General features: G+C 34.9%; 1 protein-coding gene across 1 annotated transcript in view; it reads left to right on the plus strand.

Annotated features, from left to right (window-relative positions):
* The window catches only part of CWC27 (CWC27 spliceosome associated cyclophilin), a 200,045-nt gene that overhangs the window by 19,124 nt on the left and 168,006 nt on the right, over nt 1-12,915 (plus strand). The window contains exons 5-9 of the mRNA XM_021702127.2: nt 247-390; nt 1,813-1,911; nt 2,549-2,652; nt 4,349-4,418; nt 12,677-12,756. Coding sequence (XP_021557802.1) covers nt 247-390; nt 1,813-1,911; nt 2,549-2,652; nt 4,349-4,418; nt 12,677-12,756 — 497 coding nt within the window. The remainder of the gene's footprint in view (nt 1-246; nt 391-1,812; nt 1,912-2,548; nt 2,653-4,348; nt 4,419-12,676; nt 12,757-12,915) is intronic.

The raw sequence follows: 12,915 nt of genomic DNA on the forward strand, positions 1-12,915 counted from the left end.
CAACTTTCCCATAAAATAGGATAAATTTGTGGTTGAGGATATTTAGAAGATGCTTACAGGCTAGTGAAGTCAAGTTTAACAGTACTGAAGGAAAGTAAGTATTGGATTTGATTATACTTGAAAATCAGTTAAATAAAACTTTAGCATTTTTGATTAGAAGTTGTATAGAACCTTGTTAACTGAATATGAAGACCCTTATAACTGAGATCATATACTAAACTTTTTTTTTTTTTTTTAATGCTTCAGGATGAATTCCACTCACGGTTACGTTTTAATCGGAGAGGACTGGTTGCCATGGCAAATGCTGGTCCTCATGATAATGGCAGCCAGTTTTTCTTTACACTGGGTCGAGCAGATGAACTCAACAATAAGCATACCATTTTTGGAAAGGTTTGTGTCCAGTTATCTTCAGCTTCTATGATACATATGACCAATATATCTAGGAGCTGCCCTCATAAAAATATTCCCTGGGATTTCATTTATTATTTCTAAAACTGATGGAATATATTCCTTTTACAATGATCTATGAGGGACCACCTTAATTTTTTGTTTGTATGTTTCAAATAAGTCATTGATTATGACTTTAGAATTTTTTTTTCTAAAATCATACTAATGATATTAGCTACTGTGTCACTCATCTGATATTGTTTTTATGTTTTCAGAAACCTAGGTATTATCTAGGTCACAACATTTAGTAGTTTAAAGTTTATTTTTGTCGATGATGAATTCCCTTAAATATAAAGTGGAAGTTGTGTTAATATTAAAACTTTTTACCTGAAATATTACTTTGAGTAGTACCTATTTAATCCTGCTCACATTTAACATCTTTCTTTAAAAGGGGATTCTGAAGGTTTGTTTTTTCACTCTCCCTTCTAAAAAATATATTCCCACCGGTTTTAAGTCTTAGGCATGTTAGACATCTCCGTGTACAGCTCCCTCTACTGGCTCAGTAGGAATGGTTTCCCCACAGTCTAGGCAAAACTGGACTTTGTGAGGATGAAAGGGAAAAAAAACAAACAGCACAACTGAAAAACTGATATTATTTTAAAACTCCTGAGAAATGCTGAATGAAAGGACCCATGCTGAAAACATGCAATACAATATGGTTGCTTAAAACTTAACAACATAGGTTAAGAAATAGGTACATTTGAACCACTACGACACGGGTTGTCTGATGTTCATAGATTTTCCTTCCTATTATTTTTAAAAAATAAAAGCATATAATAAAGTGATATTTACACTGTCATTCTGCACCGCTTTTTACAACTGCTCATATGTACCTTTCACATTAGAGACACAGTATAGCATAGCATACTTTCTGAAAGCCCATCACGGTCAGTTCCGTAACTTCTTTGAATTTCAGTTTTCTTATCTAGAGAAGGAGGATAATGATAGTACCTGCTTTTAGGATGTTTGTGAGACTATAACAAGATAATGTCTGCAAAGCACTTACGTATGGTATTGTTATTTGCTTGTTCCACCCAATTCTAAAATCTGAATTTGTTTATTTTGTTTGAATGAAAAGTTGTCATTCAGTACAAGGTTACTTGGCATTATATTTTCACTTTTAATAAAACCTGATGTTAAATATATATTGGAAGTTCTCTAAAACTGTTATTGAGGGATTGAACTCCCTTTCTGCTTTTTCCCCTGAAGATGAAGTTGCTTTATTTGCATTATTTAATGCATAAGCTCCTATATAAAAATAAGAGATTTCCTTTTAATTATCGAAAAAATATTTTCAGAAGCCCTCCCTTATTTCCAAGAATGAACATAAGAGTTTACAGTTAAGTTTTCTTTTTTCTTTGATAGGTCACAGGGGATACAGTATATAACATGCTGCGGTTGACAGAAGTTGACATAGGTGAGGAAGAAAGACCACGTAATCCACACAGAATAAGAAGCTGTGAGGTAGGAGCATGACGTCTAAGATACAGCACTTAAATTATCATGTAAGAGAAGCAGGCTGTTAGTATTTTTCAACTACTGGATAAAGGCTTTATACTAAATTAACATCACAATTCAGACTTTATCTCTGTAATTTAAGCACAATTTCTGATTAAGAATTTTTTTTTAAATTGAAGGTTTTGATTTCAAAGATGAGACTTTAGCTGATAATCCAATGTATGAAAACCTTGACTTATGAGGGAAAGTTAGAAGAATTAGGCTTATTTAGCTCAATGAAGTGCCTTCCTAGGTAACTTCAGAGTGACCCTTCATTGAGGAAATAAGGTCCTTAGAAGCATTTGATTTGGGGTTAAAACTCTGAGTTTGTCTTGCTTACTAGGTATTATGTTTTCTTGAGTATTTTTCCCTTTTGTAAAAGAAGGATAAAATACCTTTTACTTAATTGCACATAGGATTATCAGGAGAATCCAGTGAGGCCATGTAAGTGGAAGTACTTTATGTAGTAAATATATCACTAGACTTATAATAGTTATGTGAGCAAAAAATACAGATGTTAACATTAACGCAATTAAATACTGGTTTTAATTTCTTGTGAAATTTTTAAAAATGGAATAATGTTTTCAAAATATTTTTTTCATAGGTTTTGTTTAATCCTTTTGATGACATCATTCCACGAGAAATAAAAAAGCCAAAAAAAGAGAAACCAGAGGAAGAAGTAAAGAAATTGAAGCCCAAAGGCACAAAGTAATCAGAAATAATAGAATAATAGAAATTCATTCATTTTGTTTCCTTTTGTAACAACTGTTTACTAGTGAGGGGGAGGCCAGTGTGGACCAGGAAGATATCTGAATTATGAGGGCTTTGTTTTTCTAAATATGCATTTCTCTTATTAAAATACTGTATGTAACTTAAGCTAAAGAAGTATTGTGTTACATGTTTATATGAAATCTGTATTAATAAATATTTATGATCACTGTAGCAATTATTTATGTAAATGTGTTGTTAAGAATTTTTGTTTTTTTACTTGTTTTTCAATTAATATATGCTCTGTGTAAAAAACTTGGAAGGTCAAGTATGAAGGATATAATGACTGCATGGTTACATAATTTAACTTTTCACTCCTGTTTTGGAGTAAATAAGTTTCAGTATTTTGTGAGCAATATTTTTCACATTATTAGTTTTGTCTATTTTATTAAAATAGATATCAGAGAGTTAGATTTCAACTTCCTCTTTTAGTGAATTGTAGCATCCATATTAGTAATTTTAGTGTATTCATAGTTGTTAGATTCAGACAGTTCCAAATACAGTCCTTCCTGACTCCATTTATAAGAAGCAAAGTGTGTTCATATTTCTGAGCCTCAGTTTCCCCATCTTGTAAAATGGAGATTATAATTACAACATCTGGTTGTTAGGAAGAGAAAATGAGCAGGGGAATTTGAGAACACTCAGTGGCATAGGTATTCAATTACATTTGTTTCTTTCCGTGATATCCAAAGTATAAGGAAGTTAAGCTGCTTTTATAAACTGTCAAATGGGAGCCACTTCAATAAGCAGTTGATGTCTTGTGGCAAAATAAATTCTTATATAGCGGAGTATTTGATATTCTATTTTTTGATTTATTTCTTTTGACTAATTTTATCTCTGGGTGAAAGGTCACGGTCACCATATTCAGATACAATATTTCATCACTATTATTTATCTATTACAACAGCCCAAAAGCTGGGTGTTTTTGTTTTTGTTTTTAATTCATAGCAAATATATTAGGGATGATGTGGTAGTCATTGATTGCATCTAGGTTTTGAAATAAAAAATTCCTCTTGTTGCCAAATCTTTTATTTTTTCAATATTTGAAAGAGTTTTAATAACTTATTATTTATCTTCCTTGAGATGTCTTTAGTTTGAAGGCTCATAGAAGACAAACAGTTTATTCTTCCCCATGGGCTATTTTTTTTAAGTTTATTGCTTATATTTTTTTTGACAATGTTGTGTAACTTATCAATTTTAAAGTATTTTATGACATTTTCAAAGATTAATTACTTCCTATTTGTAGTGCTCTCAGGGCTATATATTTATTAGGTTTCCAGAAAACTCCATTTTGCTAACCAGTTTTTATAAATATAAAAGGCTTAATTATTTCTGTCATGCTTGACTTAATATATTTAATGGTAGTGCTCAGGATGGATCTTTGGTCATTTGTTTCATCTAATATACTAAATATCTGTGGTCAGAGGCCAATGCCTTAACATTATGCTGAAAATATGGATCCTTAGTATATTTCTGCTGAATACTAAGTCATATTGTATATTCCTGAACAGTTAAAATGTGTTCTTCTTGTAAGTTCTATTTTAATGCCTTGACAATTCAGCATTTATAAGTTTTGTTTAATTTTCTCAATTTTCTTTCATTCTTATTTCCTTTTTTCTTTCCTTTTTTTAATAAGAAATTTTAGTTTACTTTCATTTGGAGAGGAAGCTGAAGAAGAAGAGGAGGAAGTAAATCGAGTTAGTCAGGTAAAACTCTAATCCCTTTGTTCTGAATTATAAAAGGTATCAGGGTCTGTATCTCACTCATTTTTGTATCTCCTGCTATATATATGGCACAGCATGTTTTTCATGGTACACAGTCAAGAAGTGTTCATTGAACTGATTTGTAAAATGATTTGTTGTCAGTAACATTTGCAACTCCTAAGATGATATGCTCTCTTGAAATTAGAGTTTTGTGGGGTTTCTTAACCTGGCTTTTTTTTTTATCAGTTAGAACTAGAGTTAAAAAATGATTTAACCTTGTAATTCAGATTTTAATTGCTATTTGTTTTAAGTGGTTTGCTAGATGATAATGATTATGATCATTATTATAATAAATAGTGACAGACCAAAGCTTTTATATTCATTTTAATATTATCTATCTATATTTATGAATGTCATTAATTCTCATCACAGCCCTTTAAGATAGGTATTATCATTATCCCAATTTTACCCCCAAATAAATTAAGGTATAGATAGGTTGTAGTTTGCTCAGTCACACAACCAGTAAATAGCTAGAGCTAGGATTTGAACCATGTAAGATACATGTATTTGAATTATATATTGCTTCCTGGTCTTCTACCCCACCAATGCTTCCACTCGGCCTTTAAGTGTGGTTTTCCTGAATATCACTTTTGACACAATACTCATTGCGGAAACACCTATGCCTTGACAATATTAGAGCAGCAAATCTGTTAAATATACTCCAAGAAAATCATCCTCATCCCTCAGATGATGAAGAAATGGAAATTTGTTTGGAGAGTGAAATGGGGGAAGGGGTGGGGGTGGGGGTAGCCTTTGATACAGGCAGTTTAGTGGGTTACAATAATAGTGGAGGGTCGAGGGACACCTGGATGGCTCAGTTGGTTAAGTGTCTGATTCTTTATTTTGGTTCAAGTCATTATCTCAGCATCGTGAGATCGAGTCCTACGTCGGAAGATTCTCTCTCCCTCTCCCTCTGCCCTACACCTCCTCCCTCTCTAAAAAATAATAGTGGAGGGTTGAAATGTTGAGTTTTTTAAAAAGTGGACAATTCCTGTTTTTACATCTGTTTATAAAGAAAATCATAAGGCCTTTAAATCACTCTTCTGTAAATAGATTACCTTTTTGCAGTGTTTAAAAAAAAACAAAGAAAGAAAATTAGTGAACGCAGAGACCTAAAGGGTTAGAAGTTTTGTTGTAGTAATTAAAACTCTAAACCTATTTCTGACCAACACTAACAATAGCACTGACTTAAAAGCACATTATTTTTACCCTTGTTTTTAATTCTTTATCCATGTGCTTCCCTCATCATAGAGGATGGTTTTGGTAGGCTAATGTTGGACATATAGTAAGCACACTACTTCTACCCATTGCATTAAGACTGAATTTGAAACGGACATGTGTAAAAAACGTTCTGGCCACAATTTTTTCTTGCTGTCTTCAGTATTCCAGATATTTGATACCATGGATTCTCAACTTCCACCTGTATACTAATATTCTGAACTCTAGGACACACAGACAAATATTATTTCTGGGCTCTTATCCCACATTCTTGATTTCCTTTAGGAAACCTCTCTACTTTAGATGTCAAAATTAAATTCATCTTTATATGAAAACCTCCGTTCCCTAGGCCTCATCAACATTATCAATCACTCTGGCACCTCGATATCTCAGAAGTTATCTTCTTTAGATGTCAGTGCACTAGTCTTGCCTTATTCATGATTCAAATTTCTGCCTTATTAAAATGAAAGATATACCGTATGTCATGATCCTGTGGGTATATTTGTAAATGGACAAAACCACAAATGTTAGAACTGGAAATTGCCAGGAGTCCCTTTCACTGATGTTTTCTAAAGATGTCAAGTCTCCTTACATACACATGCCTTCCCCACAACCCCCCCGACTCCTGTTTTTCCTTTTGCTTGGGGTAGGTTCTCCTTTATTTGGTTAATTTTTGTTTTTCCTTTAAGATCTAGCTCCACTATCAACTCTGGACTACCTCCACCTCCCTCCCCTACCCATCTCCCACTCAGGCTGAGTTTAACTTCTTTCCATGGTAATCTGTCTGTGGCTATCAAAGCATATGTTATACTGTACTGTACTGTAATTATTTTCCTCTCTGCTACCTGTGCTAAATATTTATTTTATGTAACCTCTATAACAGTCACATGCTATAGATGTTATTATTCCTATTTAAGGGAAGAAATCAATAGGTTAAAGGTTAAATCACTGGTGCAAGACTGTGTAATTAGGAGATGGTACAATCAGAATTTTGGACTTAGATTTCTATAGCCATTTAAGTCTCTAATATGATTTTGAATGCTGCAGAAGCTGCTTCCTTCAAGCCCAAGCCATCGAGAAGGCTGGCGGGAAATTACACTGGTAGCACAGCATTCTGGGGTGGAAGGCAGCTCAGTGCAATTGGCCCCTTGCCCTTTCCTAACTCACACAGGGGCCCAGATATTAGGCTGAGCCGCCCTGAGGAGAGAACAAGGGTAGGAGAAAGGAGTTTTTCTATTAGTCTTTTCGTTGAATTAAATTTCTGGTCTAAAGTAAGTTTTATTCACCATTACTTTGAGGTCGACTTTACTAGGAAATTAGTTTGAATTTTTTCTGTTTGTAACAACAGTATATATTAAATGTTTAAAGCATATCTTCCTCTGCTGCTTACTATTATACAAAGTAAAACAAACAAAATGTTTAACTTACACTGACTGTGGTGAACTTGATAATCCTAAAGCAATCAGTGTTTGCTACAAGGTTGAAATGTGCAAGGATACCACTGCAGATAGTGTTGGCTTGCCCTTTATGTTGCTCTCAAACCTGAAAAACACTTCAAACTGTGGAAAGACTAAGTCAATTCCTTCCTTTTTGCCAAGAAAATTGCAACCTACAGTCCGTTGTCATGTGAACAGTATAAGCCTAGTATTGTGTCATCATATTGCTCTCATCTGACTCTGCGCTTTGTGATAAAATTATCAGATGTTTGTTTCTGACTCTCAAATCTGTATCTCTAGGCTGGCTTGCTTTTCTTTTCTCCAGCTGCCTACTGGCCATCTCTCTATGTTTGAATATCTCACTAGCAACCCAAGTCCTGGCCAAGGCTTGATTCATTATCTTTGTTTCCCAGACTTTTCCCTGTTTTGTGACTTCTTTTTCTACTCCCTGGTATCAGTATCCTCTAGAGAAGAATTTTAGATTCTGACTTTTTTCTTATTCTTTCTCTGCAAAACCAATTTGTTGCACTGTTCTACCAATTTTTCATCCATGACATATCTCAAATTTTTTCCTTTTAATTTATTTTGCTACTACTCTCGTTCAGGCCTTCATTTCTAGCCTGGGCTGCTGCCCTAGTCTACAGACTGGTCTCCCATCTCCTTGCTCTTCCTTCCCTTCCGCTCATTACCATCAGAACAGTCTTCCTGAAACCTCATTAAGATGTCACAGTTGCTCTCTGTTGACTATAGAAATAAGGCCGTGACCCCTTTACCAAGTCTGCCCTCTAGTTTACTTCTTAAACCACTTTAAAACCACTGAAAAATCAGGTCCAACACTGTTTTAAAAATTAAAAATTAAATCCCTACACCCTCCTCAGACCTACGGAATTAGAATCTCCAAGGGAGGGGCCTGGGAAGCTGTACTTTTAATGAATTCCGTGGAATTCTTATCAGGGAAATGTAGGAAACACTGTGTTAGCAGAGCTGAACTATTTGCTGTTCTACATATATGTTTTGTGTTTTCCTTTCTGTATCTCTTTGTTCATCTTCTTTTCCCTGCCTGAAGTGTCCTGTCCCATTCTGGATGTCAAAGTCATATTTATTTTCAACACCTAAAATACCATCTTTTCTAAATGTCTTCTCTTAGTTATTCCTTTTTCTTATCTAACCTTTGCCTGTCTTGTGATACTTATATTTTCCTTTTAAAAACATCCATTTTGTTTTATTACACAAGAAACATTCAACTGTGTTCTCAATGTTTACTAAAACATTATACCCTTTTCTTTCTGCTTTATTAAGACTGCAGAGTCCTAGGCTGTGAGCTCTCTGATGGTAAACTGTCATCTTTGGGTGGCAGTGGGTTGGAACAGAAAGAGCATGAATTTGGGATCATACACATTCATATTGGCACTTCGCTTTCCACTGATACTCTGTGACTGGATAACAGTCTCTGAGCCTCAAGTTTCCTCTTTGTAACATGAAATAAGGATGTAGATAGTCATTACTTCGATACAATATGCAATCTCAGAAAATGTTTTTGAAAGTCAGATGTCTTAAGCAGTGTACTCTGTGTTATAATTTATATTTGATTCTCAGAAAGCTAAAGAATATCAAACAATCTCTGATATGATTGTGATTATGATGCAGAAGCTGCTGCCCTCATGCTAAGGCAGTCCAGAGGGTTGGCAAAAAACTTCGCCAGCAGTTCAGCTTTCTGGGGTTAGAAGCCTTAACTCGGCCCAATTGCCTGAGTGCTCTTCCTGAGCACTCCCACTGAGTCCTGGATAGTAGCTTGAGCAGGTTGGAGAGCACTGGGGTACAACTGTATATCATGACCCCCCAACAACCCATTCTCCACATGTGAATGTGTCTTGGCACATTGTGCAGAATCTTCAGCTTATAGAATTCAGCTGTTTTGTCTGTTTATATAATGGAGTCATGAATAAGTTTAGCTTGAGAAAATAGAACAACGATAAAAAAAATCACTGAAGTTTATTGGCTTAGAGGAAAGGAAATTTCTCTAGAGGGAAATTTCTTTAGAGAAATTTCCCTCTAGAGAGGGAGACAAATTCTAGAGTGAATCAAAATGGAAGTTACTTTATTTATTTTCCTTTTGTACTGTATTTCAGACTTTGAGAATCCCTCCAATACATTTTACCTTTGGGGTAAAATGAAACCTTGGTAAGAAAAAGGAACACTAGCCTGAATATTGGGAAAGTATGACCAACAGATATATTTCTGAAAAGTTAGCCTTACTGTTTTTAAATGTGTGTAATAATTAGAACCAAAGTGAAGTAAGTGTCTTTTACAATGACTAAGAACAATTTTCAGTTTCAGTGCTTGCGTGAAATTAAATATTTCTAGAGGTCCTGAAAATAATTGTTTCATTATTCATTTGCTTATCAAGTTTCTTTTTTCAGTGACTCTACAGTGTGTTAAGCTTTATTCCAGAACCTGTCTAACATCACAAGTTAATAATTGGTAAAGTCTGAATTGGGGCTTTACTTTATGTGAAAGGAGAAATAAGATAGAGTCCCCTCTGGTTTATGGATTATCAGTGTGGGATTACAGACACTACTTCACCCCACTCATTTATTCATGACAAGGTACCTCTCTCACATGGGTTAGCTTTCCTTCATTATTTATTTCAGTATCTTTCTACTACCTGATAAAATCTCTTTTAGAATAATAGAATTTTATAGCTCAAAGGGATGTAGTCCAACTTCCTTTCTTTATAGATGAGGAAACTGAGACTCTGGTTAAGTGACTTACCAGACTGACTTCATTTCCTTTTTGATAGGATTGCATGATAGGAGGATGCCATAATAACATATTTTGAGTTTCGGAAAGCACATTGTCAGTCTCTCATGATATTCTTGTGGACAACATGAGGAAATGTGATCTGGGAGATAGTATAGTCAGATGGATTTATATCTGATTGAATACTTCTGCCCAAAGAGTGCTTTGTTGTCAACCTGTGCATGATTATTTGAGCTAGTAAGTTAAAATGTAATAGGAGTACATGTAAATTCTATACTTGAATTTAATGCAATCAGCTGAATAGGTATAAGACTTAATAGCCTGTAAGCCCTAGTTGAATTATTAAGAGTAAGGTCTCTGGGGGCGCCTGGGGGCTCAGTTGGTTAAGCGACTGCCTTCGGCTCAGGTCATGATCCTGGAGTCCCTGGATCGAGTCCCGCATCGGGCTCCCTGCTCAGCAGGGAGCCTGCTTCTGCCTCTGACCCTCCCCCCTCTCATGTGCTCTCTCTCTCTCAATCTCTCTGTCTCAAATAAATAAATAAAATCTTAAAAAAAAAAAAGAGTAAGGTCTCTGGAATAAGAAATTTAACATTCTTTGCATTTTGGGTGGTCACATTTTCAGCGTTTTGTTCAGTTCAGAACACATTTAAGAAGGATACTGACAAAGAAACAGAGAGAAAGAAGGAAAGAAAGAAAGAGAGAGAAAGAGAAAGAAAGAAAAACTGACAAACTAGATGCATTCAGAGGAAGGGAGGATCATGAGGAGGATGGTGATAAAGCCAAGAACCACTGCACATGGAGAATGCTTGAGGAACTGGATATACTTTGGAGAAGTAAAAACTAAGGAAAAATATGACCCTAGGCTTCAGACATTTGAAAAGTTTTTATGGAAGATCCCTCCTTTCATTTTGCTTTCTTAAATGATAGTTGTATTCAAATGTCTGTACTGGTTTAAAGTTTACTCCTGAATCTTTGTGTATAATTTAAAAACAGATGTCAGAAAATATTTTTCAAGTGAAAGCTTACAATCAGACAAGTAGTTTCCATGAGGCAAGTTAAACGGTAGGTTCATTATAAAAGTATCACAATAGCTAGATTTAAAAATAGTGATTAAACTGTGCCACATTCACAGTGATACACATAGTATTTCTCTCACTGCAAGATACGCCAATATTTTTACTTCAAATCCCAAGATACAAAAAGGCTTTTTTCTCACCCAGAAAAAGTTATATTGATAGACAAATACACCACTTTTGAGAATAAAATAAGAATGTTTTGTCCTATCCTTGTTTAGTCCAAGAAATTAAACTTCCCCAAAAGGTTGGGATCTCGGGGGTGGACACGGCATGAAGAGTGCCGCTAGGCCTTTTGCACAGAGGCTCTAAGAAGTGTTGAACAGTCTAATTTAAAAACTGTTTTTGCCTCATTAAATGGTATTAAACTTGATCTTTCTAATTGTTTATATTTAAGTAATTTTAAAAAGATGTTAATATATTTATATTCATCTCATATTTCTGCTGTAACCAATTACCATAAATTTAGTGGCTTGAAGCAAAACAAATCTAATATGTTACAGTTCTGGAGGTCAGAAGTCCAAAACAGATTTCACTGGGCTACATATTGGGGTATTGGCAGGGCTGCATTCCTTCTGGAGCCTCTGGGGAGAATCTCTTCCCTTAACTCTTCCAACTTCTAGAGCCCATTTGCATTCCTTGGCTTGTGGCCCCTTCCTCCATCTTCAAAGCTAACAATAGCCCATAGCGTCTTTCTCCTGCTTTATCATTATGAAACAGACTCTCCTGCCTCCCTCTTTCACTTGTAAGGACTTTTGTGATTACATTGGATATACCCTGACAATCCAGGATAGTCTCCTCATCTCAGAATCCTTAATTTATCTGCAAAGTCCCTTTTGCCATGTAAGGTAACATATTCACAGGTTTTGAGGACTAGGACGTGGACATCTTTAGGGGGCCATTATTATACCTACCAGTCTCTTTGTATTTAAACTAAGCTCTGTGTAGTATACATCATAACAGAAATTGTTTGTAGTTCATTTTGAGTTCTAGAAGGTAGAACTAGGATTGGTTGGATGGTTGGAAATTACACATAGACTTTTTTTCCCAATTACAGAGAGAACTGTCCAACAATAGAAAACATTTGAAAAGGAGTGGTTTGTGTGTGTATCTGAGGAAAAGCTCCTTTCAGGCGTTGAAACTCCAGCTGACTAGTCAGCAGTGATGTCAAGGAGATTCCTGCATTGGGTGGGAGACTAGATTAAGTGGCCTATCAGATCTTTTTTAACTATTAAGTTTTTCTGTCTGTGCTAAAGGTCAAAGAATGTAATAGGGCTCTTCAGAGAAACAGAATACATGTATACATGTAATTCTGTGCAATATAGCCAGTATGTTTGAAAAACAATTGTGTGCATTTATTTTAAATTACTCTTGTGAACTATCTTCTAAGTTTTACTATCTGCATCAAAGAATTAGTTTAGCTGTATGTAAATCATACCGAAGATTTAGTGTTTGGAAACAGTAATCAATAAACTTATTTTGAAGAATTTATCACTTTTTGGAAGAAAAGGTATTTTTAAAAACAGTATTTTTAATCAGTGTGAGAGTTAGCTTCTTATTTATAAAGCTTTAATTTATATTGAAAATTTCAGGAACATGTATCTTTTGCTAGCCATATTTTACCAGTACTAGATTTTATGTAAACGTGTTATCTTGTCCTTTTGGAAAACTTATTTCTTCCTCACTTATGATTATATCCTACATTTTTTCCTAGAGCATGAAGGGAAAAAGCAAAAGTAGTCATGACTTGCTTAAGGATGATCCCCATCTCAGTTCTGTTCCAGCCGTTGGAAGGTTAGTATGCTACAAGTGTGATCCTAAATTATTTTCTGGCTCAGATATTTTCTTGCTGCCTTTGTGAGAAAATGGTCAGTTCTCTCTCTCTCTTTTTTTTTAAAGATTTATTTATTTGAGTGAGAGCACGCACTGCAGGGGTTGGGAGTGTTAGAGGGA

The sequence above is a fragment of the Neomonachus schauinslandi genome, chromosome 7 (genome assembly GCF_002201575.2).
Source record: "Neomonachus schauinslandi chromosome 7, ASM220157v2, whole genome shotgun sequence".
In the NCBI taxonomy this organism is placed as follows: Eukaryota; Metazoa; Chordata; class Mammalia; order Carnivora; family Phocidae; genus Neomonachus; species Neomonachus schauinslandi.